Source organism: Colletotrichum chrysophilum, assembly GCF_026319265.1.
Source record: "Colletotrichum chrysophilum strain AFK26 chromosome Unknown scaffold_15, whole genome shotgun sequence".
Lineage (NCBI taxonomy): Eukaryota > Fungi > Ascomycota > Sordariomycetes > Glomerellales > Glomerellaceae > Colletotrichum > Colletotrichum chrysophilum.
In genome coordinates, this window is record NW_026517302.1 from 531793 (window position 1) to 559746 (window position 27954).

At 54.1% G+C, this 27954-nt stretch overlaps 4 protein-coding genes across 4 annotated transcripts; 2 read left to right on the top strand and 2 right to left on the bottom strand.

The window, feature by feature from the left end:
- Positions 1–1721: 1721 nt before the first annotated feature.
- Positions 1722–3489, bottom strand: COL26b_002970 (uncharacterized protein; the record flags this gene model as incomplete). Its single annotated transcript, XM_053175876.1, has 2 exons — positions 1722–2316; positions 2399–3489. 2 exons carry the CDS (start codon positions 3487–3489, stop codon positions 1722–1724), a joined length of 1686 nt encoding a protein of 561 aa, XP_053040305.1.
- A 5381-nt stretch (positions 3490–8870) lies between these two features.
- COL26b_002971 (uncharacterized protein) lies at positions 8871–10689 on the bottom strand (the record flags this gene model as incomplete). Its single annotated transcript, XM_053175877.1, has 6 exons — positions 8871–9600; positions 9703–9776; positions 9834–10053; positions 10108–10165; positions 10218–10432; positions 10583–10689. 6 exons carry the CDS (start codon positions 10687–10689, stop codon positions 8871–8873), a joined length of 1404 nt encoding a protein of 467 aa, XP_053040306.1.
- A 3982-nt stretch (positions 10690–14671) lies between these two features.
- On the top strand, positions 14672–15798 carry COL26b_002972 (uncharacterized protein; the record flags this gene model as incomplete). The annotated part of the gene is made up of 2 exons (XM_053175878.1): positions 14672–14768; positions 14975–15798. 2 exons carry the CDS (start codon positions 14672–14674, stop codon positions 15796–15798), a joined length of 921 nt encoding a protein of 306 aa, XP_053040307.1.
- A 5014-nt stretch (positions 15799–20812) lies between these two features.
- On the top strand, positions 20813–23187 carry COL26b_002973 (uncharacterized protein; the record flags this gene model as incomplete). The annotated part of the gene is made up of 4 exons (XM_053175879.1): positions 20813–21185; positions 21303–22312; positions 22362–22956; positions 23021–23187. The coding sequence occupies 4 exons, from the start codon at positions 20813–20815 to the stop codon at positions 23185–23187; spliced, it is 2145 nt and encodes a 714-aa protein (XP_053040308.1).
- Between the last annotated feature and the right edge of the window lie 4767 nt (positions 23188–27954).

Genomic DNA, 27954 nt, shown 5'->3' on the forward strand with positions numbered 1-27954 from the left:
CCTCCCACAACAGAGACGTAGCAGCAGCGCAGTTCCAGCCTGAAGGAAGAAAGATAAACAGATTAGCTACCGGGTATGTGATTGAAACTCCTAAATGGCGGTTGATAGTTGGAAAAGCCATCGAGATGTCTTTCTTCAAGGCCCGGCTAATGAGGGAAACCGAATGTGGGACGGTTGACATTGAGGTAGATTCACCGACAAGACGTCCGATCCGTAGCCATCTCCAAGCGCGTAATCCGCTAAGCAGATGACCTTCACTGAGAGCAGCCCTCTCTCATTGAGCCTGTAGGAAGGCTGCGCTGAATGGGGGTGCACCTTCAGCTGGACGCAGACTTCCCGTCTCCCCATTTTACCCCCCATTTGACGGACGGCGCCGACACCCACAGCGGCGAGCGGCGAACGGTAAAGGCCATCATCATCAACCCCAGTAGCCGCGCCATCTCGATGAGACGAGAAAGTTGCGCGGCGTGTAGGATGGGGAAAACAAGAGGGCCCCAATCAAAGGTGAATAACGGCGACGGTTGCTGAACGTTAGCCCGATTAACATGCTGCGTGCCCCTGATACCCCTTTTTATGGAAAAATGTCTATTTGGTCCGAGGGTGTGGTGTTGGTAGGGATGGCATGATTGCAGGCTGAAGGGAAGGGGAGGGAAGTACAGATACCTCCGTCAGGAGAGAGATGCTCATCTGTGAAGGAGATCAGCAAGAAGACGGGAAGAGCAGAAGCGTGGGGAGGGGGAGGCAGAGACCTTAGTGGTCGACACAGGAGACAGCCTGGGAGCTCGGACTGGGCAAGCAAGCCCTTTCACACGCTGCTGCTGCACGACATCGTCCCATGCTCATGGATGAGGTTTTACTAAAGAAAGCCAATGTGTAAGTCGGACTATAGCACCCCCATGTGCCACTATTAATTGCCGATAACCTTGTTACCAAGGCTGACTGACATGTCAAGAGCGAGAACATCACGATACAAAGCTGGACGTAGATTTGCGACACCCTTTTCTTGATTTTTATTAGCTCTCTGAATCTCCCTTTTCTCTCTCAAGGTTTGAACAATTCTAGTCTCTGTACATGATATCCTCCTAAACATGTGTGTCCTTGCTAATGTATCCTTCCCGAGCTCGACGCTGTTCGTCGGACTTTACCCTCAAAGCGAGGGTTGTCTTCAAAAGTACAATTTCTGTTGTGTCGAGCTGCGAGCTCTTACATGACTTTGATGTCTCTTCTAATGCGATCCTTGAACAAAACTGTGCAGTAGCAAAACCAAAAAAATCAGACGACCTCTCCTATCATGTCGGTCTTTCTCTTTCTCCGCCATTCTCGGCTCGGCGTTTACCAGAGCATCATCCTTTGCTCGCGAGTACTCCTTCTGTGTGTTCCATGGCTTCAATGCTCCTGGGAAATCCGTAGCCTGGCGGCTTGTGTAAACACTGTCCATCCGGCTTTGTGGCTTGTCCGTAAAGGGGGTCGATGAAGTATATCTCATGGTGGACACACGAGTCCCTCGTGAATAGTCCGATATCTCCAGGTAGTAAGCAGCGGCGGCGATCCTCACCCTACGAGGATCGGCGCGCTGTTGATGACGAGCCCGATGCACTTGCATCTGTGGCTGATGGCAATCCAGTGTTGTAACGTTTTATGTCTGTAAGCGTCACAGGTCAGTGGATTGCGTCTTGTGTTTTGTGTAGTAACGGGCTTTTACGGACCAAAAAGTGTGTGATTCATCCGGCCTGGACGAAGTTTCCGTGGAAGGGAGCCTGCTGGGGGCTCAGGGTCTGTCCGATCTTTCCCATGGCAGAGAGGTGGTTGTGAGCATCCTTGATGAGCTGGAGGTTCTTGACATCCTCGGGCTGGGTGAAGCCGCGGACGAGGTCCTCCAAGGCCTGGCGGTGGGACATCCACTCGTCAATGAGGGGCTTGGTGGACTGCTCCTCCTTGATGGCAGCCTCGACGATGGCAGCCTTGGCAGTGACCTTGCGGGAGGCAGGGGCAGGGGCAGCCTTGGGCGCGTCCTTGCGCTTGCGGCCCTTGGCGACCTGCTGGCCGCTGGAAGCGGTGTTAGGAGATCCGGGGACGCCGTTGTCATTGTGGACACGGCGCATGTGGTCCTTGAGGTTCCATTGGCGGGGGAATCCGTTGCCAGGCATGGCACGATCGCATCCATCATAGGAGCACAAGAAGGGCTTGTCACCGTGGCCGTGCATGGCGTGGGCCTCACGCTCGTGACGGAGAAGGCAGGCAGTGGAGGAGAAGCGGGCGTTCTCGCAGGACTCAATCTTGCAGCGGTAGGGCTTCAGGTGAGAGTCGACAAACTTGCTGTAGAGGGGAAAGACGCAATCGTTAGTCATACACGGGGAAAAGGGACATGCTGGCAGGTTCCCAAAAAGGTTCAACTCACTCATAGTTGCACTTAAGCTTCTCGGGCTTGTGGTTGCAGCTGGATTCTCCCTCCCAGGGGCAGTGGAACAGGCCATCGGCCTGAGGAGTGGCGTTCTTGTACAGAGGGTGGTCCCGGGCAGAGTCACCGTCGTTGGTGTTGCGGCGGCTAGGGAAAGCCGGAGGCAGAGCAGCATCACCGACGATAGTGAGGACGCTTCCAGAGAGTTCATCGCCCATAAGCTCAGGGCCAAACTTGCCGTTGGCGCTGTAGATTGATGCCGAGTCAGAGGCTTGCTCGAGGGAGCAGCTGATCTGAGGAACATACCTAGGAGACTGGCTCTGAATGATGGGAGAAACGTGCTCCGAGTGGGAAGGCGAAGACATGAGAGGGGCGGACAGCCACAACTCCTCAGGGGTCTGAGCAGGAGAAGACAATTGGGATTCCGCGGGGCTGAAAGAGTTCCAGGAGGCAGAAGGAGAGTGAGCTCCAAGGCTGGAGTCAGGGTCCAGCTGCATCTGAGCAGGCACGACGTGCATAGTCATGTCCGTCTGGGATGGAAGGCCATCCACGATTCCGAGCTCCATGGAGTTAAACCACTGGGACGAGACGGCGCCCGTGTCCGATTCCAGGAAGTAAGAGTTCACGTCCATCAACTGGCCGTTGGTCTGAGGTCCGTAGACAGTAGCATTACCCGTGATGTCCATGGAGGACAGCTGTGCGGATACTTGAGATGACGCAGAAGAAGAAGTCATTCTGGGTCTGGCCTTGGGAGATGTGATCTTGGAGATTCTGTGTTGCTTGCGGCTTCCAGTGGAACTCCTTGAAGTTCCCCGCCTCATCGGCTCGCCACCGACAGGCGCCACGGTCGTGGCAGGTGCGCGAGCAGTCCACTTGCTCTGAAGGTCCTCAACGGCTTGTCCTTGTCCTCGGGGCGTAATGTGGCCTTCAACTTGGAAAGAAAAGTCCTCGGAGTCTCCCGGGTGGGCAGATCCGTTGTCTGAGAAGTCTTGGAAGTTCTGTGCACCTTCTCCTGTCGTTTCCCACGAACCACTCAAGGGGTCCGATGGTCCTGTTTGAGAAGAAAAGGAAAACATTCCTGAGGGCACCATGCCGGCGTGGAAGAAGCTGTAGTCGCTGAAGGGGAGGTTAGTGTTCTGTTTCACCACTAATCTTTTAAGATGCAAAACAAGAAATGAAAAAACATCTCAACATGGCACAACTTTGTTCCTGTAGCACCCGTCATGTTAGCTGTCGTTGCTTTATCTCACGGATTTGGGGTTTCGTGCTGACAGACCAAGTGAGCACAGATCATATAGATCAAGCCGGAATGTATCATGCAGTCCAGGATGTCAGGTGCGGTGGTCGATCCAGTTGGTAGTCCGGCAGGTCTAAGACAAATGAAAGTCCTTTGCGGCCATGTACGTGTTCGAGGCTCCTCGTTGTTCTCCAGGCACCCAGGCATGGGTCTTGGTTCGGTCATCTCATACTTCCCACAGTGGAGGTCGAAGTTGGTAATTTCAATAGTCTCCTGATGCCGAGGTGTGCCGTTTGGTGCAGCTGAGTTCCATGGGTCAATAGAATCCTTAGGCTGAAGTCCATCTGAAGTAACAAGTCCGTTTGAACGCGGCAATGGGTCGAGACAAAGTCCATAAGGCTGGAAGCCAAGGTCGATGAAGTCCGTAGATCAGAAACAGAATCGAAGCAAAGGGAAATCCATAAACAGAAGAGACGGAACCAGCCGTAAGTTGCAAGGAGCGATAAGCCTTGGTCCATATCGGGTTGTGACCAGCATGAGCTGAATTAAGCTATGACAGGTACACGGGAAAACAAACACGGAGTGTTTATTTCAGCGGTCATCCTAGGAATCCGATCCAAATGCGAGACTGGGCAGTCTCTAGTCTCGGGCGAGACCTTGTCCACAAATCCAGGGAGTAAAAAACCCACGGTTCTCAAGGGAGAAAGCCAGGCATGAAAATCCAGTTCTCGCGAAACGTCCAATGGGTCTATGTCGCTGCAAAATCCTGATTCGTCGGCAGGCGATACTAACCGTGGTATGAATGTGATGATAGATAATTCTTTGTGTGATGACCGTTCGGTTTGACAAAGTGCATAGGGCGAGGCCCAAGCACACCGGTCTCCATCCAGTTGGCAAGTCAAGCAGGTATTCCAGGGAAGAAGTTTCCGGGCAAGAGAGAGAAAGTCCTGGCAAGTATCCTCGGATGAAGTCCTGGGCTGAAGAATCCTGGGTCGAGATGTCCTGTATGAAAAGGCCTCCGTGGCCGGCGAGATCTGAGAAGCAGACGCAATGAAACAAACATGACTTTTGCAGTACAGGATTTCAAAAAAGACAATGGACCACCCTGGGAACAGAGAAAGAAAAGACAATACCTAGAAGGTGTGTGGACGTCGTCCAGGTCAAGGTTGTAGCCAGGCATATCCGGGCGCGGAACAACAAGAGCAGTCATTGATTCCTTGGGTTGTATATCATGCAATCCGGGGCAGTAAAGTCAACTCGGATGAGCTGTGTCGGTGTACAGAATAACAAGAGCGATAACCCGGGCGGGTAGCTGCTTGCAGAGTTCCTGTGGAATGGGAAGGTCGAGTTGGTGTCGAGTGGGATGATCCTTGGGTGGCAAGATGGGGAAGATCTTTTTTGACCTTCTGTGTAGGGTTGCTGTTGTGTAAGGGTTGGAAGGGATGTAGGCGGGTAGAAAAAGAGAAATTGGCGGCTGTTGGGTTGCCAAAAGGATCAGCTTTGCAGTAGGCAGAATGCTTGGGCAGGAATGTTCTTGCGGGTTGGGCTGAAAAGAAGGGAAGAGAAGCGACGTTGGGCAGGGAGAGAGGGGGTCAGCGGGTTTTAATGTTGCAGGACGACGACGAAGGCTTCTGAGAGCACAGCAGAAGCGAACGAACGAGATGAGGTTTGCGAGGGGGTCGGTCGGGGAGGGGAGGATTCGGGGTGGACTCCACGTCGTGCGTGCCATGCCGCATGCCCTGCTGGCATTCATGATCCCTGTTCCCGAAGCATTGGCACCTTTCATTCTGCAGGGCGGATGTGCTTGATGTGTCAGGCCAAGAAACCACCATCACATACGTGCGCAGCATGCAATGATACGTATGGATACGTATTTGGTCTTGATTGTCCACCACTCATTTCCAGCGCCAGCCCGTCTCGCGTCTCAATCAGTCTCATTTCGCTGCCGCCGTGTTTATTGAAAGCCGTGTCCTTTCCCTGGCCAGAGTGTCTGGACTCCCGCCCTCCAACACAGGCCGACTGGCAGAGAATGCACGTCGAATGTGTCGTGTTGCTGCTGCCGGCCGTCACAATGGCCGCAGCAGGCCCTCGAGCTATTACATGGCGCTAGCCAACTGGCCTTGTTCTGACTGCTCACTGCACCTGTCATAGGCCCGTTCCGAGTGGAAGTTGGCGGTGACTGGGCCTTCTGCCTTGATTCTGCTGACTTGGACATGGGCCGCAGGTGGACACAGGAGACGACCCTGAGCCTATCGCGGTGCGAGGAACCCCTAGTCGTGCCGGCCAGGAGGGATTATGGCTGCAACGCCAGCTCATCCGTGCAGCACCCTGAGCGTGCTCGGCGGGAAAACGAAGCCAGCCATGGGCCAGCAGCGAGCCAGAAGGACGCAGAGAAAAGAAAAGAAGGCGGCAGGCTGGACGAGTCGTGACGGGCTAATGCTTGCTTTCTGCGAGCCCTTCATCTTCTCCGCCATCCGCACCACGCGCGGAACTTGCTCGTCCCATCAAGCTTGGTGTCTCTGCGCTGCCCTGCCTTGCGTTGCGTTGCCCGTCTGCGCGCGTTCCGAATTTCCCATCCCATCCCATCACAAGCCGCCCGCCCGTCCCATGCCGTCCCAAAACCCCTATTCCCTTGCGCCATCCGTCGTAAATGCCTCCCGTTTCCAGTAGGTTCGTCGAGCATCAAAAAAGTCATGGCGCGATTGTCGACGTACGCTTTGACGCATCAATCAGAGCCGTCTGCTTGAAGATCGAAGCGGCCCACCGGGCAGAGGAGGAGAAGGACGACATGTGTGTCGACGAAAAAAGACGCAGCAGGACGAGCCAGAGCCAATCCGGACTGCATTGGCGTCTGTAGTCGCACCCCAAAGCCGCCGACGCGGGCGGGAACTGCGGAAGCCAGGCCGGCTTGTCAGCCCGTCAGTGCCTCGTTCTCGAGTCTTGTCGTCGTCCATCAAGCACCGTGTTGCTTGCTCTATTGGCGGTTGTGGCTTCACGTGTGTAGTCCCGAGTTGGTCTCGGCGGGCTTGATAGGGCAAGCTGCAGTCGCTGACACACACCGGTCAACGCTCTCCATCTCGACTTTCCCTCATCCGACGGCAGTACTTTTGGCGTGTCCAACGGCCACTGGTCCGGGGATCGAGCTGTGGTCGGCCGGCCACACACCGGCAGCAGCACACCACACCGTAATCACAACACCACCCACCTTCTATTAATTGCAGACCACTTTCCTCCACCCACGAGACAGCAACGGCCAGACATCAGATGCAAACGTGCTTCGCGACGTGATTGACCGGTTACTGCCAACTGGCCTGCTGCTGTTGCTGTTGCTGCTGCCGCTGGCAAACCGGAAGCGGTCCACGCCAACCACTTCGCAACTCTTTTTGCGATAATGCGTTTGCGTAGTGCATGAGAAATATGCGGCGTGGGGCCAGGTGGTCACCTTGCGACCTTAATTCAGCTGTCATGCTCATCGTATCATGAGCGAGATGCCGCGACTGCGATGGCTTGTCGTGCGCCGTGATGCGATCCCGAGAATCCGAGTCGACAACCAGGCCATCAGGATAAGCAAGCCGAAGCAGCAGCAGTCGCCGTCCATCTCCGAGTTCCCCGGCTGGGCTGGATGGAAAAGCTGCCCCGAGCTCCACAAGTTGTCTGAATAGACGCTGACGGTCTGACAATGGTGAAGCTGGCCGGTCTTGACTTTGAGGCCAGCATGCGGTTGAGATGCGGGGAACCAGTGTTGAAGGGTCGTCTCATGCGAGATGGCTGAAAAGCTGACGTTGCCAGACACGGGACGAGGGGTGGGGGATTGGGAAATGGGCGACAATGTGCGACGACAGCGCCCGTTGACGAGCGGATGCATTAACGATGGGACGAGACAGCAAGCAGCCTTGGCCATCGAAGCGCAAACAAAGACCACCTCACTCGGAAGCAACTGCCTCGATCTCTGCCCTCCCTCCTTCCCCCGGGACAGGAAACAAGGTTCAACCTCCTCACCTTCGCCTACCCCGTCCTGGTGATCTGCCTCACCTTTCCCACTGGTCATACATATCGAAGACGAGAGGCAGGGAAGCGACGTCGACACTTCCCAAGCCGTCCTCACAACCGACCTGAGCTTCCTGCTGACTGCGGGCGGATAGAGCTCCGGCTGTTTCCTCCTGGAAACACCCGACCGCCTTACCGTGACGTTCGTGTGGCCCTAAACAAGCACCCGCAACCTTACCTTAGCCAAGCCACCCGTCTTGATCAACGACCTCTCAACCACAGCCTCTAACCCAAACCTTTCCCGACTAGCTAGCTTCTATCCGTACTTAGTACGTGCCTTGTTTTCTGCGATGCCCTCGTCAACATTGCCGAGTCCACCCTGATGACGCATAAAGTACACGCAACGCCAGCTGCGCCAACGGGTACGCATAGAGCAACGAGGAACAACTCATCGCTCATCTCTGTCCTTAATGCATCTGTATCACAGCTCTAGGGAGTGCTTAACTCCTCCTTGACTCAGGGGAAATGCTGATGGTGGCTTCTGGAACCACACGTGACCTGCAACTTCCAGCGACGAGCAACATCGAGCTACACCACCAGTCACCGAAACTTTCTGGAACTTCCAGGTACCGACAAAGTTCCGCCACTGCTTCTCTCCCTCACTGGAATTTGGAGCTGAGGTGGTTGGGAACTCGCCGTCATCTAATCCCTGTCAAGATTTCGCGCCAGCAAAGTCTGTTGCGCTCGACCCTCGGCAAACGCTCTTGAGGCCCCCGAATCCCCAGTCAGAAGATGAGGGGATTCGGAGAGTTGGCGATCTTCCCCTGGCAGATTCGACGGCGTGTTACGGATTTTGGAATCGCATTTCGTCTCCTCGATTTTGTGGGAACCTCTTCACAACTTGGACCATTTACAGTGATTCATTACTTTCGGCCGTCGGACCGCCGAAATACACTATTGCAAATAAGGTGATTGTGCGCGCCCGCCGGCCTGGGTGCTTCCGACGCACAGCGCAGATCCAAATCTCGGTGTGCCGGCTATCTGACTCAGTCACCACCACCCGACCAACTGCTGTCTCGGGATTCGACAAAACATTCCTCCGGTATCAAACCCTGCTCTTTCGCCAACGCCTCTGTGATGATGATATCCTCAGATCGAGCGACAGTACAACGGCGATAAAGTGTCGGTGTAAATAGGCTTATCTCCAAGGACTTCGCCGATGAGTTTGGAAGCGAGAGTGGATGCATCTTAAACAGTACCGCGACCACTCATATCGAGTACATTAGTCTGTGTATGTCGATCTGATATCGCATCTTGCCAGATATCTCGCAGTCGACTTTCGGCATCCGATCCGTCCGTCCACGCAACTTCAGCGAGAGCGGCTTTGGCTTGCTCCCAGTTGCTTATATGCATCACGGTGCTAGCTAGAGAGAGTTTCGCAGCATACACAGCCTTCCACTTTGCCAGCTGTTGCTTGCCTGTGTCAGTAATGGGCCTGCCTGAATTGGCAATGGCCGCACCAAACATGGCACTCCAGAACCACAAACTCCTGCTGAAGGAGCCTGCCACCATCTCTGCTTCTTTGTCGCACACGTCATCGATGAGCTGCTCAAGCAGCCAGACCGTTAAGACGCAGTCCATCTCGCTGTCGTTCACCGCCATGACGAGGTAGAAAAACGTTGCGATGTAACTCGCGCGGCTGCTCTTAGGATCACCGTTCAACATCGTAGCTATATTGCGCTCGGGGTCAAAGCCACGGGATAGCTCCCAGTTGAGATTCTTGGTGTAGTCCTGCCAAAGCAAGTCCGTTGGGGTCTCTGCCCCTTCCCACCAGCCGTATTTCGGTGCCTGTCGTGGAGGTAGGCTCTCCATGTCCCATAGCGAGGTGAAGAGCAAAGCGATGATGCTTGGCTGGAAATCGGCACTGATGGCGTCGTGTATGACGTGGACTTCACCACGGCGTAGACGGTCGCCTGCCCTACATTCATGTCAGCTATAGAGATCCAGCACGCCTCCGGAGACGGACTTGTGTTACATATCCAGCATCTGCTGCGCTAAGTTTGACCGCATCAGATTATACCCATTCTTCTGGAGTGTTAACCTATACAGGCCGCGTAGATGCTTGGATGACGCGTCAAGGTCCCCAACCGCACCCTATGGTCCGTCAGTACTGGTTTGGCCACAAGTTTCCGGATTCCAAGTGCGGTATACCTCAGTAAGTGCCAGTGTTGCAATAGCAAAGACGGCAGTGTCGCTGACATCAGTCTCAGACTCTGACAGCTGCTTCTTTGCGAACTCGTATGCTGCTGCCTTGTGGTAGAGAAAGGGGACTTTGACATGCTCAAGCGATCCTGTGACCCAGGCCCACTGGCACGCCGCGACCACTAGGCAGCCATGAAGCAGACCTGGATGCAACAGAGTCCTCTGAACACTGCCCAACATGTCAGAGCCGGCATCTGATTCGCAAACAAAGTCGATCGCCTACCTGCACAGATTCTGGCCTCGTTCCACGGGAGTCTGTCCTCTAACATAGAAGTTGGTAACTGAGCTTGTGGTCAGGAAGGTAGCATAACAGCGGCGGGCGACATGACTTACATTGATGGAAGAGCCATTGCGACATTTCCGAGAGTTGATAGTCGCCGGAGAAGCCGGCGAATGGCTGATGGGACAGGACGTTGACGAGGCGAGCCGACTCCGCGACCGGGATCAAGGCCGCCGACTCGGACTCGGCCCGAGACTCTGGAGTGGACTCGGCATCAGTGGCGGGGTCGGGGTAGATGCAGTCCTTGCCCGTCTGGAGACAGTTGGTGCTGCGGGCTGGTTAGTCGATTGCTGGGCTTTACCCGCAGAGTCCGGATCGATCTTTTCATCACAGGCGTTGTCTCCGCCAAGACGGTAGGCATAAACAAGGTGAAAGGGGGGGAGGTGTGAAGACAAGGTAGGGATAAGGAAGGACATACCATAGTGGCTTGCGCTCATCGCAGCGGACGTGACGCTGCTTACATGTCGAGCAGCCGTTTTTGCTACGGCGGTGGAACTTGCGGACTCTGTTCTTCGGGGGCGCCATATCAAGTCCAAGGTACGTTTCGATGTCAATGATGCTCCACGCAGTCCCGGGGGTTAAAGCGACGCCGATTGACCATGCTTGATGAAATGACGACGGTTATGCGGGCCAAATCTCGACTGATCTTGCAGGTGCATGAGACCAGGCCGGGGGGAGGGGGGGTCAGCTCCGAAGGACAAGTGTGAGGTGATGCGAGAGGGAAAAGCTCTCGTGATAGGGAGATGAGATCGGGAGACAGGAAGCCTCTGGCCGGAGAACGTGTTTCTTCATTTTATTCAGCCTCCTGCTTGCGGTGCCTGCACGAAGGCGTTGCTGACGATGATGATGATTGGCCTGGGCCGCCAAGCGGGAGTTGCTACACGAGACGTGCATGAAGGTACAACCAATGGGAAAGCTAGGAGATCATCTGGTGGGGTTGCCTACCGTGACTACCTGACCATTATGTAAGGTTGCCAAGCTCAAGCCACTTGTTGACCCAACCTCGGTGTGGCTTGGCATCTAGACTGAGAAGCCACAACCTGGAGAAGGGCCGTCTCCCTCCGTCTTGGAAACGGAAACTGCTGCTCTCGCTTCAGATGCGAAACCCTAGGAAGGCACGATAGCACGGCAATTCTCTCATCGTCTGCGGAAGTTGCAGCTTGCCAACCACAGAGTCTTGCTGTCCTCCTCCCCTTCTTTTTCTTCTATTCATCTGATCTCCGAAAACACAGGAGATCGATGCTCTAATCCAAACACAGCAAACGGTCCACAAGCAATTATCGGCCTCTCCAGGCGTCATCTCTGGCATCAGCGTCGACCCTGGTCTGTCAGATTCGCACGCTCAAGCAACGTCCGTGAAATAGTGTTGTTCCATGCCCGAGCATCGAACATCGTCGAACATGCTTCCATCGCTGGCTGGATCGCTCCGCTTCCACCCACCAGGCACCACCAGGGCCCGTGGCCGTCATTCCGACAACAATCGGATAATTTCTTCCGATCAGGAACCCGCGACGGGGGCGCTCGATTAGGTGCCCTGTGTCGCGCCGGGGTCGAGACAGGGTGCCGAAAAACAGATGGCCGCATTGACACCCACGGTAAAAGTGACCGGTCACGCCCCTCCGAATCGCCAGATTTTAAGTGGAACACACCGGCTGTGATTTCGGCCTTGTCATGCGCATTTCGCGGTGCCATGCGTGCCATCCCGGCCTGCTCAATGCCCGCAAACATGGTCTGCCCAAGACATTTTCGCTGTTCGTCTCGGCCGGTCTGGCTCTCGACTCTCCAGACACCCGCCGATGGGAACCACGCGAAACAATACTGCAAACCCGACCACCCTTGACCTGTCTCAATGCACAGAGCCAGTAGCTCTCCCTCCGCTCCCTCACACACACTCTCACACACTGCACAGCCTCTCCACCTCAGTGTTTAGTGCTGGCTTGGTGCTACACTTTCACAGACCGGATGGATACTCACTCACTGTCGCCCGCAGAATCCACGGCAGCCCTCTGTCCCGAACTCCTTGAAGGACAGGAGTCATGTTCATCGACACAGAACGCGGGGTGAAGGCGTGTTGCGTCCATCTACCGTGTCGTGCGGAGAGCATCTGAGATGTGAGCTGAAAGACAAGCGCGCAGTTGATCAAAGTGCCAACGCCTAGCGAACAACGTCATCTTAATTTGGCAACATGATCGTCCCGCGGAATCCCCGCAAACCACGAGGCGGCGCTTGACAGCTCATCAAGAGACGAAATAGCTTGTCCAACCCGCACGCAATCGTTGGGTTGAGGCGCTCGGTTGCCATTCACTGCACCCTGAGATCGATCAAATCTGCCTCCGCGTACATCATGCACATACAGTACACACAGAGATTGCCGGCGATCGTCCGACCACCCTCGCTTGCCCTTTGCCCTTGGGTTTTCTTGCTCAGTTCGAATCGTTGAGGTTATCGACAACCTTCCCAGGATACTAGGGTTTACCGAGGCGCACGTCATCCCGCCCTATTCGCCCTGGGGCCTGGTCGGCGGTTGTCGATGTCGAGTCGATGCCACGGACGATGGACGACACTAGTCACTCGCAGCCAGCCGAACGACCGGCCTTCAAACCACAACTGAGTCCCGCCATTGGCCCTCGTTGCCCCCCCCAAAAGTCTCCCCCCAATTCACATCTCCAGCCCCATCAACTCCATTTCTGGGATTCTTGGGCCCTGGTTCCCTGCCCCAATACAAGACAAGACAATACCAGCTTCACTTCGCTACGTCAAGGTCAGATCATTCGTCGGTCCAACGCACACTTGTCACCGAGGGCCCCCCAGCTTTTTCGTCTCTGTTGCACTGTTCTATTCGAGGTCGACGTCTTGAAAAATTGGCAGCCCGTCAGCAGGACGACTGCCGGATTGTCACTGCGGGCAGAGACACTGGATACAACACAACCATTGGCTCCATCAACCCCCTCCTCCCCCCGGGCTATGTTGAGATGCCTGTGATGCTCGCCGGTCATTGACAGTCCCTGATTCAATGATGCGCCAAAAGCAACTCCAATTCACCAAAGTGGGCATCAAGGCATGGTTGGGCTCACAAATACAGGCGGTAGCGCGCGTCCCCTTCCCCCTCTTCATCGTATCCGCCGCCGGTGTTTGTTTGTCCAATTTGTGCCCAACCCGGCCTGCTGTCACCGCTTCTTCTCCCGCTAGGTACAGCCCTGCACAAATCATCCCATCCGGTACCGAAAAGCTACTCCGACCTTTCGGGCAACAATTCTCCAGCCCAGCAAAGAAAAAGTTTCTGTCACAGCCCAATCGGTGCCCTACTCTACACAATTGGCCCCGTCGACTTCGTCAGGAGTTGGCAGGGCCAATGGCTTTCACGCGCGAGCCAATACAGCCCGGCCATAAGATTTGTTTTTCATCTGGGGTATTCCTGGTGAGAGGGGCCAACTGTCAAAAAGTCGACCTGGCATCGCGCCAAAATAGAGGGGACAGGAGGGCACCAGCCATCAAAGGGCACGCTGATCTCCCCTCGTTCGCTTACTCGCCTATCCTGTCGTGTTCACCTCGCAAATCCGAAAAGCAAGGCTTGCCAGCCAAGGGATGGATGCCAACTTCCAGTAGGGCGGCAACACCGTGGTGAACCCCAATCTATCCCAGGACGCCCGACGGACGAACCTTCTCGACTACAGCGCTTGGCAGTCACGTATCCTCTAGCCTATGCGGCACCCGTCTGCTTGAAACCAAAGACGTCTCCGTGGTGTTGGTCATTGGGGCGAATGCAAATCTTTACTCGAGTATCGCCGGCTTGCGTCTCTCCTGGTCCCTGTTCACCCTCCGCCTCGACTCTTCCCAACGGACCACCTCCCCTTCAACCCTCAAAACCAGGGATCAACCATTTTCGCCGCCCGGTACCACGCCCCACGAGGAGGGACATCGCAAGCAGACATAAAATGCCTCCATTCCGAACTTAATCATCCACAGTCAGGATCCTGCCCGCTCCCCCATCCTCGTCCATCCCAGGAACTTGTTGGTTTCTTCTTTCCCGTTTTGCTCCAGCAAGACCAGAGAGATTCTTCCACTAACCCCCCTAGTGTCTCTTCACCTAAAGCCTTTCCCGAGCGTCTTATAAGTCACTTAAGGTGCTGTCGTGGAGACAAGCCGTTTCTTGGACCGATCACCTGCTTTACCCCCCAACATCCACACCGCCCTTGCAATCCGACCCGGACTTCTTCAAGGGTACCATCCTGGAACAAGACCGTTTTTGTTATCGTGGATTCCCTTGTGTTTGAGGAGACATCTTGCCGCATTTTCCCAGGAATACTTGGACCGGAGATCACAGCCCAAGGGACTCTTTTTTGGACACCCGGGGCTGACCTGCCCGCCCAAGGACTATTCTTATTTCACGTGGCTTCCATCTCTGGACTTCTTGGAAACCTCCAAGTCTGTTGCTTGATTTCTTTTCTCTACCGTTATGCCCCCGGAAGATATGGCCCAGCCGGATTTTGCCTACAGACCATCAGCCATGTCCAACGGACCGTGGAACTCGACGCGGAGGTACGGACCGTTCCCCAAGTCTCATGACGTCCCGAAAAGGACAGGAGAACTGACCGATGAGAAAAGTTCAATGTACAACGATACATTTTCGCCTGCCGGAGGGTTTGAGAATGGTTACTACCGTTCATCTAGGTAAGAAACAGACGCCGATGCATTCTGTCATTTTTCTTTTCCACGGAGCAACCAAATAACACCCAGCCTTCAAGTGTGTCAACATACTCTCCCGGAGCCAGTAGTTACAACCTCCCGATTGGGACCAATCCTCACGCAGCTGCTGCCGCTGCCGCCCCGGCGTACGGATCATCAAGGCCAGCATCTGGAACATACGGCACCAGTGGTGCCGGTGGTTATGGCTCGTACAAGGGTACGGCCTCAGCCTCCCAGGCCTGGGATCATCAGGAAAGATATTCCCCGACGGACTCAGTCGACGATATCATCGCCTCTCCGAATCTCTCTGATTACTCACTCGAGAATGGAACGGGTGCGACGCCTCCACACAAGGGAGGCAAAGTGAGTGGGAAGGGTCGGCCTCAACGTCGACCATCGAACCGGGACGAATTCGACGGGCCGCATCAGTTTCTCGCCCGCCCGCCCCCCGAGTACATCGCCATGCAAGAACGCGAACTGCCACACCTTCCGACGAACTTGCATGTCCAAGAGCAGGATCTGGTTTTGACACAGGTTAACGACCGGCTCTCTCAGTGCGCCTATGACTTCGTTGCGAAATACCAGTTCCCCATCCCCTTGACGCAGGACATGAGGCCTGTAGAGCGACCTCAAGACAGGGAATGGACGGAATGGGTCTATCTTCTAAAGCGCTTGGCAACCAAACGCCGCATCCCGGCTCGTGTTCTGTACAACGGTCAGATCAAGCAGTTCGTCACGATTCTCGAGAACTCGCTAGAGATGCGACACGCAGCCAAGCACCAGAGCCGCCCACTGAAGGACGACCGCAACATCTTACAGCTTATTTCGGCGGGTATCCAGGTAGCCAAGATCCTAAAGGACGCAAGCGCCATGGACTATCTCGACCGACTATACGTTTCTACGGAGAAGCAGATTCAGGATCGCGCGGCAACACGATTCAGAACCTGATCTTGTTCGCCGTGCTTCCTTCACTCTCCACACACCATTTGCCCCGAATCGGACTTCTCAACATCCTTGACCATACCCAACCATGAGACGAGCGATTTGAGTTTTCGACGATGCGAAAAAGGGGCCCTAACGATTTATCTACGGAACTTAACGACGGAACTTGAAAGTGTTTATATTGGGATTTGCAATATGGTAACAGGCGAGGATTCTTCTCATTCCTTAGAGGGGACAGAAGAGAGAGTGTAGATGACTTGATACGGAACCGGGGGGCGTCACGAATGGACGAGAAGCCCAAACCCCCTTCAAAAGACACGACCACGACGGAAAGCCCACAGCTAGCTTAGCTCCCTCCCCATCACTTGGCAAGCGGGTGTGTGTGTCTTGTTTTTGTTTATTTGTTTGTATGGAAATGGTAATGATGCTCACATCCATGGTCGGGCAAGCTTTTTGTCACTACTACCACTACTACTGCTACTAGTCTCGCCGAGAGAGCGAGAGAAAGAGAAAGATGGACGAGAATTTTATCACCCTACTTCCCCCCCTTTACGAGTTGGATTCGCAAGCGAAAAGGGCATTTTTGGCATGCTACAGGGAAGCGATGGGCGCTCAGGGTTTGGTCATTTGAGGAGACAGACAACCTCTTGTCTTGCTGTACATCGTTATTATCTTCTGGTTCTTTCCCCCCTTCCTCTCCCTGTTTCCTCTGTTCCTGCACTGCCACGGCGCGTGAAGGGGTCTTGGAGTTTGTCTCGATGATTTTGATACGCTTTACTTATACTGGGGATCTCTCCACACACAACAGGGTCGGCTGTTTGATACTACTACTGCTCGGTGCGCGAGCGCGGTTGTTGAGGGAGCAGAAATTTGGACAGATATCCCTACTAGCCTTTTCTTCCCTCGCTAACGCCTGCTATTTTCTGTAACTTGGTTCGGGGCGGCTTAGATGAATCTTTGGTAGTTTGATATCCCCCTTACAGCCCAGGATTGGGCTTGTGCTTTACTCTACTCTCTCACGTAGCGGCCAAGAATTTTAACTCGAGAATTGTTCAAGATGCGGCCCCTGGCGTGAAATGTCGTGAACGTCACCACTTGGCTTCAACGGGAAAACAGACTGAACCGTGCGTATCTAGGAATTGAAAGAGAAGGGGGTAGGGCCCAAGAGAGACTCAAGCAGCGGTCTCCTCCGTCTCCCCCGTATGTGGTATCGGGTCACACCTGCGGAGCGTCGGGGAGAACGGCCAACGTCGTTGGGCTGAAATGAACCGGTGATCATCAGCCGATAGGACGCTGCTTCCGTGCCTGACGGGTGGCTTGGCCTTGGTGGGAGAGACCTGCCAGGGGCTCACTCCTGACGGGGGCACCTGCAATCGCTGGCGGCTTGGTTCTTCTTCTCCCCTCTGTGCCCGGCCAAACCAAGGAACCGGGGGTTGGTGAACGGAAGCGCCAGTGCTAGGGTTTGAAAGAGACTGTGATGTCGCATCCCGCTTGATGGATCACCCGGGGAAACATGGAGGGAGGGGCGAAAATCTGTATGCTACCTACGAAGTATGCGGCATGTCCCAGGGGTCCTGCTACTGAAGACAAGTTGGTGCAGAACATGATGTGAACGACTTGGCAAAAGGGTGGGATGAGGACGGAGAGGGTCTTCCGCGCCCGCGAAGCTACTTAACGCCGCTGCAAGGGCACAAGTACCCCTCCTCTCCCCCCCTGAAGACTTTACGTCAGGGAGCATAAAGGCCGAAGGGTAGAGTATTACTATGATGTAGGCCGTTATAGTTTCTGATGATGGGTTGTAGTAGCATTGTTGGCATCATAGGCTCAACGTCTGGTGGTGGGGACCCTCTGGTGAAGAGGGTGACTGACAAGCAAACGGGCACATGGCAAACATGGCACCGCATCCTGACCAAGGCGTCTTGACTTACTTTCTTTTCTGCCTTTTTCTGCTTATGGTTTGCTGCCCTTTAAATGCGTCGTCGCCTGCCGGGACGGTTTAGATTTCTGCAGGTGAAGGGTGCTTGTATGTACGATGGCCACCAAGTAAAGAAGGTTGAGCCGGGTATCAAGGGTTTCGGCCGCAGAAGGGGTGGCAGAATTGATGAAGAACGACAAGAAGCACGGGGCAAGACGAGCGGGATTCTGGAAGAGCGCCAGAGTCCGATAGAAGGCGGTTTCGAATCTTGGCTGACTATGGGTTGAATAAGCAGAGCATGTGGCAGCTAAGGTTTGTGAGTGTGTGCCAGGACAGGACGGGTGTGTGCGCGATGGGACCGCGGCTTTTGTGTGGGATGCTTCTATCTTGGGGTACGATTGCCCATTACGTTGAGGTGAGATCGGGTCGGTAGTACATAGTAAGCCAAGGCTGCAGGGCATCAGAGCTGCGCGGTGAAGGGGAAGATGGAGAGCATGGGATAAGGGGGTTCGTCCAGGAAGATATTTGACCAGGCTGACCTTGACGAGGGTGGTGCGTGCTTGTCTTCTAGCGAATGGTGAGGGTGTCGTGCCAAGTAGTTCGGACTCGGATTTTGAATCATTGTTTCGCTGTTTGAGAGGGAGTTTCGTCTTCGATGCGAACTGAGGGATGGTTTAAGACGGCGATGCTATAGTTGGCCTCTCACGTTGCTCCTGTCTTGGATGACATGCCTTGACAGCTCAAGGGCTGAACCTTCAGAGTGTTTGCTGTAAAGTTGCAAACATGAACATAAAGGTCGAAGGAATGCGGCAGGATGCCGGCTGAAGCGGAGCAACAGAGTATAATCAACATGATTAGACGACTACTGACTTGCGCCTGGATCAAAGGCCGACCCATCGCAGGGCAAACGGCATCGGCGAGGCGGCGAGGCGGCGGCGCGCCGGGCGGCATGCCACGATTGCGGTTTAGCTTCCGCGGCCGAACGTGGTTCGTCGGCTGCGCAGTGCCAAAAATGGATGGCATGTAGTTGTGTATACTTGGTTGTTGCGTGTTCACCAAGGTTTCTGCGCAGTAGTTAAGCACCGCGCGCTAGAACTTAGACAGGCGGGGGCAACCAGGCGATCCATCGCTGTCGTACGAGTAGACGGTGCAGATCGTCAGATTTTTGATGTCCCGAGGTTGTAGTTGGAAGATCCGACAGGGAAGTCGTGTTGTTGAAAGTTGTGCGGTTGCTGGTGCGAGGTAGCATCGTTTCCCCGTGTAAGTGGCGGGTAGTCTGGATATCCGGGGGTTCTTTGGGGGAAACAATGTGGAGTTCTCTGTTGGGAACGGTTCATGTTGCGAGCGGCGAGGCGAAAGAGCCCATGGTAGGGGGGTTTGGGGGGTGCGCGGTGTGGGAGGTTGGTTTGAGGGATGGGCTGGTGGAGGCTTGATATTATAGCTGTCGGGGCCGTGATATCGACTGGGAGCGGGATGCAATGTCGAAGGATGGCGGTTGATGGCTGGTGGTCGATGGCCAAGGGTTCAGGGCCCGGGCCGGTTCGTTGATGCGAGCCTGTCTGTCGATCTCTGGGGGGATTTGTCAGACTGGAATAAGTCAAGTAGTCTTTTCTGGAAGAAGGCTGTTTCTCACGAGTGGCTGATAAACAATGTTGAAGCTGTCACGGTGGTCGAATTTCGTTGGTGTGTAAAAGCAAGGTAAGCAGCAGTAGAGGTGGGATCCCGCTCTAGGAAGGTGTGGCCTAGGTACCTTCCCTTGCAACATGAAATGTTGAGGAAGTTTCATAGCCCACCCTATAAGAGGGTCCACAGTAGATAAATCTAGTAAGAGCACTTCGGCCGGTGCTTCGTCCAGTAAGAAGATCGCAGTACGTACCCAGGGGGCCCGGAATAACTGTCTGCGCCGAACCCGACTGTAGCCGCCCGCGTACGAGCGAAAGCATCTGGGCCAGACGTACATACCATTGTGGCTCTCAGCATCGTGTTGACGATGGCTTCGTTGCCAGCATTCTCTTGCAACATGAAATTCGCACTGTTATGAGCTGTGGAAACACTGCCAGAAGCACAGTGCCGATTGACAGACGCGCATGGCAGGCAGGACGGATCCAACGGGTTCTGCTGAGCCGCTGCTGCTCGCGCGCATCTTCTCGAGACACAAACTCTCAACTTCTGAAGTTAAACAGTGCGACATGGACTCGGTCTTACGCTCCGCGTGCTCAACACCAGATGCACCGTTGCATGGCTCCGGACGGCGGGATCGGTCACCGGTGTGGCAAGGAGGTCCCGAACGGCGGCGCCGGTCTCCTGCCGGTGATGGATCGGGCATAGCGTTCCCCCCACCGTCTCCGCCCTCGGTCCCTGAACAGGCTTAGCGCTACGTATGGGGGCGGAGGGTGAAGGTGGTTCAGCTTGTTCAGCAGCTCCAGCAATAGCAGCGGCAGGCTAGCACAGCGGGCAGCGGACGGCGCTGATAGAAGGAAAGATGCTGCTGCTGCAGGACGGGAATACGGGAATGGGCGGGAGAAGTTGCGTTGGCTGCGGCACAGCGGACTCCCGTCGCTTTCTGAGTGCCAGTGAACATGGGGTGACAGACAGCCGCCATCCACTCACTCGTTTTAATCTCGTTGGCTCGCCGCCCTTTTATGCTCTTTCCCTCATTCCTGCTGTCCTGCATGTCTTCAGAGCGGTAAGAACGATCCAAAAAAACAACCATTACGACGACTGCCGGCGTGAACGACTCGACGCTTGTACCCGTACCCGTGCTGCCCGCCTGTGATTTTCGACTCGAGCAAGACTTCCGCGACGCAGAGCAAGACTTGGCAGACGCTTAGCCAGCTGTGCGAAAAAGGACCCCCGCGTGCCAGTTCCAAAATTGGAGCGAGCGTAAGCAGAGCCGCCCAACGTATTTACTGGCCACCTCGTTTTTGGGGAGTAGCCGCTTCTCTCTCAACTCCAGACAACAAAGGCGCTTCGAAATCAATCGACTTGAGCTCAACGGCCGCTTGGACATCAGACGGTACGGGTCGCATCCACGAACGCCTACCCATCGCTAGCATCGATTCAATCTCTCCAACCATTTACCTAACCGGACGGACGCCTGCCGAAATGACGTCCGTATCCTCCAGAGGGACGCCTCACTCGCCCCTCGACATCGAGACCGCCGCCGACGCGGACGACACATGGCAACACCTCGACATGAATTCGTACGCGTCCTCGGTCGGCATCGTTCACAGCCCGGCCAGCGGTAGTCTCAATGGCTACGCCGTCGTGGGCCATTTCGCCGGCTCGGACCATGCGGGTCTGTCTCCGCTAAACCTCGATCAACTTGACCAAGCCGCCTACTCCGCCCCGGGATTCCCTGATCAGACGGAGGCCTTCGCTCCCGCTCCGTCGGCGGATGGTCAATTTGTTGCCGGCGGGCAGAATCCCGACATTCTGACGCCTCAACAGTATCTCTTTTCACAGCAGGATCTGAACGGTTAGTATCATCCAGTACCGTGTTTGGTGACTTGACCAGTTGAACTGACCATCTATTCACCAGAGATGACATCGTCCATCATCAACTCACTTCAGAGCAACACTGTACCTCTTACAGGCTTGGAGACTTTCAATCAACAGCAAGATATCGATCTCGAGCTGGACTTTTCACAGTCCTTTCAGCCCAATGCCAACCCGGCCCCTTGGAACCCTGCGAATCTCAAAGTCGACAATGGCAGCTCTATGTTCGTCACGGATGACCTCTCGTCGTCACAGGGCTCTGCCTTTGCCAGCCCAAATCATTCAAGCCCGACCTCGCCTGACATCAAGCCAGAAGGCGACAAGTCTTCGTCATCGAGCCCTATCCGCAAAGTTATAACCGGCAAGGTCGAGAAGAAGAAGACATCGGAGCCGTCTAGCAAGTTTGTCATCATGACGCCCAATTCCATTACCGCACGCGCCGGGCAGGCCAACCTCTACGACTGTTTCGACACCATGCGAACGAATCCCCGCGGCCGCAAGGGACCTCTCGCCGATGCCACAAAGCAGAACGCTCTTCAGGTCCGTCGCCTTGGGGCCTGCTTCTGCTGTCACAGCCGCAAGGTCAAGTGCGACAAGGAGAGGCCTTGCAAGAACTGCAAGAAGCTCGCGGCCCAGGTGCCGCAAGTCATTTGCTGGCAGTTCTCTGACTTTCTGACCGTGTTGTTCCCCGAGTTTACCCGAGCGCACTTTCGCAAGGATCAGATGTCAAGTTTCATGAAGGAGAACGTCCAGCTCGATGGAATGGAGGAGCTTGCACCAAGGGAGTTTGAGCTCTTCTCCGGCCTGACCCCGACGCTCAAAGTCCGGGCCAAATTCTTCACACCCATCACCGACGACGTCCAACAGCACTACCATCTACATGTGGGCAAGGACAGGGTTGATCTGCAGGCAAGAGGAACTGCGCCGATGGTGTTGGAACTAGATTCTGCCGCTCAGAGAGACGCATTGAGGAAGAAGGCCAAGGAATACATTGCTGCCATTTCGTCTGAGCCTGGGTACGCACAACGGGTGACAGAATCGATTCGACATACCGATCTGCCAAAGAGGATTTTGGACGTGGTGCAAAACTATGCCAGCAAGTCTGAGGTAAGTTCTCGATCCCTTGGCCGGAAGAGAATGCTGCTAACATGCTCAGTCAACAATTGTCAAAAAGGCTCTCGCGATATATAGCGCCCACTTCATCATGACGCGACACCTCTGCATCACCAGGCCAAGCGTCATGAGCCTCCAAGACTCCGGTCTTGTACCGCAGGCGGTGCCGTGGGTGACGCCTCGCGTGGTGAACAGACAGATCAAGGCCGTTATTGACGATCTGCTGCTGCGCGACATGCAACAACTTTTCGAAAACTTCTCCAAATCCCTCAAGCCCAAATCACGACGAGAGTGGGCGCCGTGCACCGCTGCTTTCCTGGTTCTCTGCCTGTTCATGGAGTCTGTTGAAACGGCAGCCGACACCTTCGTGGTTGCGCTCAACGAGATCAGTCTGCGCAACCACACGACGCCAGAATACAAGCGAGAGGATGCTCTCAATATCAACAAGGAAGTCGAGAACATGCCGTTCAAGCAGTTTGCGTACCAGTTTCATCAGATCTACCAGACGCACAGCCGGGATGCGTCGACCAAACCATTCAACCCGTTGGTGGACGATTCATGGCTTCAGCAGGGCGAAATGGACGCCCCCGCCATGGAGATGGTCATGCGTCTCAGGGAATTTTTCTCGGGCGAAAATTGTAAGTTGTTCTTCCTGAGCCATCATCGTTCGCGCGTGGATTGCGATACTGACCATGATAACAGACATCGAGCTCGACTTCTTGACGATGGACCCGATCCTGCCCAACGGCAACGGCGAAGCACACCCTTTCCCCCGCGACGTATCCGTGAACTACACCGGCCGCATGGTAGCCAAGTTCCTCTTGTCATTCTTGGACGAGAAGTACATCTTTGGCGAGAGCACTTTCTAGTCCATGATCGACCAAAGTCTGGGAAGGAGGAACCCTGGGTGGCGGATTTGGAAGGATTTACGAATTTATGATCAAATACCCTTCTTATTTAAGTGTCGGGCGGTATAGATGGACACCGCTCATAACATTGAATAATTAAAAAGCATGATACCAAATGCGCCATAGACGGAGACTAGACGAAGGTCTCGTGAAAGCATGTCTGTCCGATTTTAGTCCTGATGCCACACTATCTCTATGGCTTCAGGGTGGAGCGGACCGGTTGTCTAGACCTTGGGTTGTTCTCCCACTCGAACGATAAAAAAAGTAGTTAACACTCCCGCGTATTGAAACTGCGAAGTGTAGGCATATCGTGGGGTTTTGGTCGTAGGACCAGACTGTTCTCTGCATTTTCTCGTGCGGTTCAGGTGCGCCAGCACTTGCTGGCTACCAAACGGCGGGCCAAACGTCGCCGCTTCTCAAAGTGCCGGACCAGGTTGTCTTGCGATGTGGCAGAGCAATATCTGGTAGCCAGTCAGAGGGCTCAAAAAAAGACCATGCATAAGGTCGCATGAGACCCTGTTGATTGGCGGTCGACGCGCGTTGAGGTGTTGTTGGAAAGACGAAAAGCGAAGAAACGGCGGGAGGGGATCTGTCTAAAATAGTCGCGAGAGAAAAAATCTCCTCGGTGGGCAACCGGCTAAAACTATGGGGCCATCGGCCAATGATACGCCAGCTGTCGAGTCGACTGCCAGGCAGAAGAAGGCAGCTCCGGGTTAGTAAGCAAGCGGACGACCTGCCTTATCGTCCGCAATCCGCGACGCACATGTTTTGTTTTCCTCTCTTCTTCACACTTTTTGCACCAATAATCAACCGAACCCGACTTGTTATTCGACTTGTGCTCGGTCAGTTTGAGTGCCAGACTAAACCTGGGCTGTGCCTCCTTTTCCATTTTTCTGGTGCTCTCGATCAATCATGGTCGAGGATATCACCGAGAAAGAGCTGCGGGGGAGTGATTTCCAACAGATTTCCATGATTTTCGGAATTGCGATTTTTTGCACCGCCATCCTCGCCTATTCGCCTAAGCCAAAATTGCTGACTTTCGCTCGCCTCCGTCCTGCGCATTTGCGTGTTTCAAATGTCTCTTCCCCTGTCTTCGCACAGCAAAAACAAAAGGCAACCAAAAATTCGGTGGTTGATTTTTGGCCTCGATTCCTAAGGCCATCCTCATTGGTTCATAATGTCTTTCGATTCAAAGTCGGTGTCGGGGTGACTGGCCTCACTGCCTTAGTGGGCCAAGACGCGCCCGAGGCATCAATCAGTCATCCGGGCAGTGCACTGTGCCTCTGCTAGTTGGAATTCTGGGCCTTCTTGACAGGTTTGTCCGTTTCTTCGTCGGTGTCATCTTGTTTTTCCCTGTTCATTGAGCAAGATCGTGCCCATCCTCGCCGCAACGTCTTTGTCGCAATATGAAGCTCTCACCGAACGTCGGCTTCATCATCCACAGCCACATTCGGCTCCAGGGCTAATCTCATAGCGCTGGATGCCTTGACATTCACGGTGCAAGGCGTACACATGATGAGGCCCGTGACGTTTTCCCTCCCCTTACCGTCTCTTCTCATTCCTCGGGCTGCTTTCGTTTCATGTCTACCTTCTCTTTTTTCGCGTCTGTCTTTAGTGTCATGAAGCTAGAGGGCGGTGCCTGAATAAAAATGGGGCCTGCCTTCTGAACCTCGCCATATGACCTAGGCAGCCAAACTAAGCCAGCCTCCCCCACGTCTGCAAACAGCAATTCTAGATACTCTCTGTCAAAGCAAATTTCCCGCGAGCCTTACACACTGCCCTGCAACAACCCATCTGAGTCACTTGATGCTAGATTTCGATGTGCCTTACTGGGGCTGGGGCCGGTAGCCGAAGTCGTCCATGGTGGTTCTTTGTACATCGAAGGCCGCCCCAGTCGTGACTGGCTCCACGGACGAATGAGGCATCGTTACTGCCTGGACCGCGCGACATGGGTAGCCAGCGAAATGCGCAACGGCGCAACGACGAGTCTCATACGCCTCCCACATGTAAGGTAATTCCCATTGCGCTTTTTCGCTATCTTGTTATTTTCTGAATGGTAATTCCTAATTGCGCCCCATCTCCTCGGTGTGTGTCGCCTGCCTCTCCCGTGACTCAACCGGGCGGTACCCTTGACATTCGTTTCGTACCTTGTATCTCGAGGCTTGTTTGAGGTCATTTCCAAGTGCCTCAAGTATGAACATTTTGTATATAATGATGCTTCGACGTCTGCCTCAGTCCGAATTCTTCTTCCCTCAGAATAACACAGTCTACACAACCAACGATTTCTCCGTCTTAAAGACATCCACATCTTCTGCCTCATATATAGACAATCATCTCAGGTCTTCACCAACATCTCCAATACCACCATCAACAACAACTTCTTTATCAAGCCACCAACATGTCTGCCTCCACCTACAACACCGCCGCCATGGTCGCCAACAAGGCCAACAACGATGACTTCCCCAACGACCCTAGTAAGTTTACCCCATGATCAACAGCTCTTCTTCCTATGCTAACTCCCTTCAGCCCAGGGCAAGTAAAAATCGGATCTGCCGAAAATTAAAACAACTTCCTACTCCCTCGACCTAATCCAACTATTCAACCATCAAACCAATAAATCAACAAATTTTGCATCAGCGGCGTTACGGACATCCGCAACACACACATACAAGACTGTCATGTTCTACATGGACGTCGTCGGTCTCACGACCGCCTATTGGCCTAAGCACCGGCTGCACCACAAAGCAGCCATCGGTGGGCCTGCCGTTCCAACGGGATGGTGAAAGGCCACCATCCCAGGCAGGCTGGCATTAGTCCCCTGCTTGGGTTTTCCTCAGGGCTTAGAGGGGGTTATCTTTGCAGCACACACATTACACGGGCGTTAGGCGGGAAATATTAGGCAGCTTTCCGCTCATTGGACAATCTCCCATCAGTATGTTTCTTCTTCTGAAAGGGGTGTGCACAACAGCATAGAACGGTTACGATAGGTGGTACGATACAAAATAGGCAAGGGTACCAAATACAAACGAGTAGCTTTGCATCCCCCTCGTGTGCCGCTATCCGCCATGCAGTGTCGACCTTATGGGGCTCGCTTCGCAGGAGTGGTCCTTCGTGAACACCCGTCTTAGCCAATTCCAGACGGCGAACATCCATTTTCGGAAGTTGGAATATGCCGGTGACGATGCTTTGGGCAATGGTTCTTCTGGTTGTGGGAGGGGGCTGAGCGGTGGTGGAAGCGGGAGGGCGGGGATGTCGGGCCATCTGTCACCCGCCGGCCCCCTGGCGGCGTCAATTTGATGGTTGAGTGTGGCGTGAATGTGCAGTTTTGTTTGGGTCTGAGGCATGGGTACATCATAAAGTGAGGTATCGTATCGTTGGCTGTCGACTGAAGGGCGTGGTGCCTCAGGCGGTGTTCGTGGTGTACTTAGTTTCGTATGGAGTACATTCAAGGCAAGATAAACGAAATATTTATACACAAACTCAAGAAATTCTCACTTAATGTAATTTTGGCGAAGGTTAAATTATGAACACGCATGTGACGCCTTTTGGAAGCTGCGGGAAGAATAGTATTGTCGAGATAACGTCGTGAAGGGACTGAGGGATTGGCGGGTGGACGGGTGGACGGGATGTGGGCAGACATTTCATTAGTAATACATGCGCAGCATCTCATACAATCAAAATCTCAAGAAAATCAAGGATTTTGTGAAAGTTGGCAGATGACCAAAAGTTGGAAAACTCTAGAAGTCTCCGTATGCGTGGTCTGCTGTGTGGGGTAGCATGCCACTTTCCTCGGTGGTGGCGAGTGTATCAGCACTGCCATCCGACCACGGCAGGGAATTACAGATTTGGATTAGATACTTTGATTTCACGTGCGAAGAGATCTTTCGAGCTTGAGAGGCTGCAGAAGATCCCAAATGTGGGCTGGTGCCGTGTAAGTCCATTGGGTGTTGCTGCCCAGTTCCCCTGTGCAATATTGTGCGTATGTAGGAGCAAGTCCGACCAGGCAGCCACCCAAACTCACAGTCCGTGATGAGTCACAAGTAGAATTGTCTTCAGATGAGCCAATAGTATAACATGAAGGCAAAGAGGGGCTGGATGGTGTCGAGGTACGCAGCACTGTGCACACCCTTAAGACGAGATGGGGAACGCCTTACCAGAGGAGATGGCTGGCAACGGTTCGGCCCGCTCAAGCATGTTCAAATATATTGGTACTTGTATACAATATGCGATCTGGTTGAGTGAGTCACTTCGGAGATCTTGCCCGGAGCTCCATTCAAGCCACGAGGGTCATCATGGTTAAGGTACCGCACGACTAGGCAGGAGACGAGCGACCGGGCTCCTGGATCCACAGGTCCACATGTTTGACGTTGAATTAAGGTGATCAAAGAAAAGTATCCGATTTGTCGCTATGTTCGCGAGTTCTGTCGCGACAATTCGCCCCAGCATTCGCAAGTTTGCAGACATACAGGTAACAATTGTTCCTGTACACAGCGTCCGCGTCCAGCATAATTGTCGCTGTATTTGTAAAACTTCTTTCTTTGTTTGTCTTGGATTTATTAAGAAAGGTATACATTCTGTCTCCAAGGTAGTAGAGTTTGTTGTGGTTGAAACTGCGACTCGCGATGTGGTCGAATGAACGTGGAACGACCATACGACGGGTGCCATCAAGACTTACCCGCCGCTTCCTGCTTACTCACCACACTGCACTTCCAGCAGCCGGAAGAACTC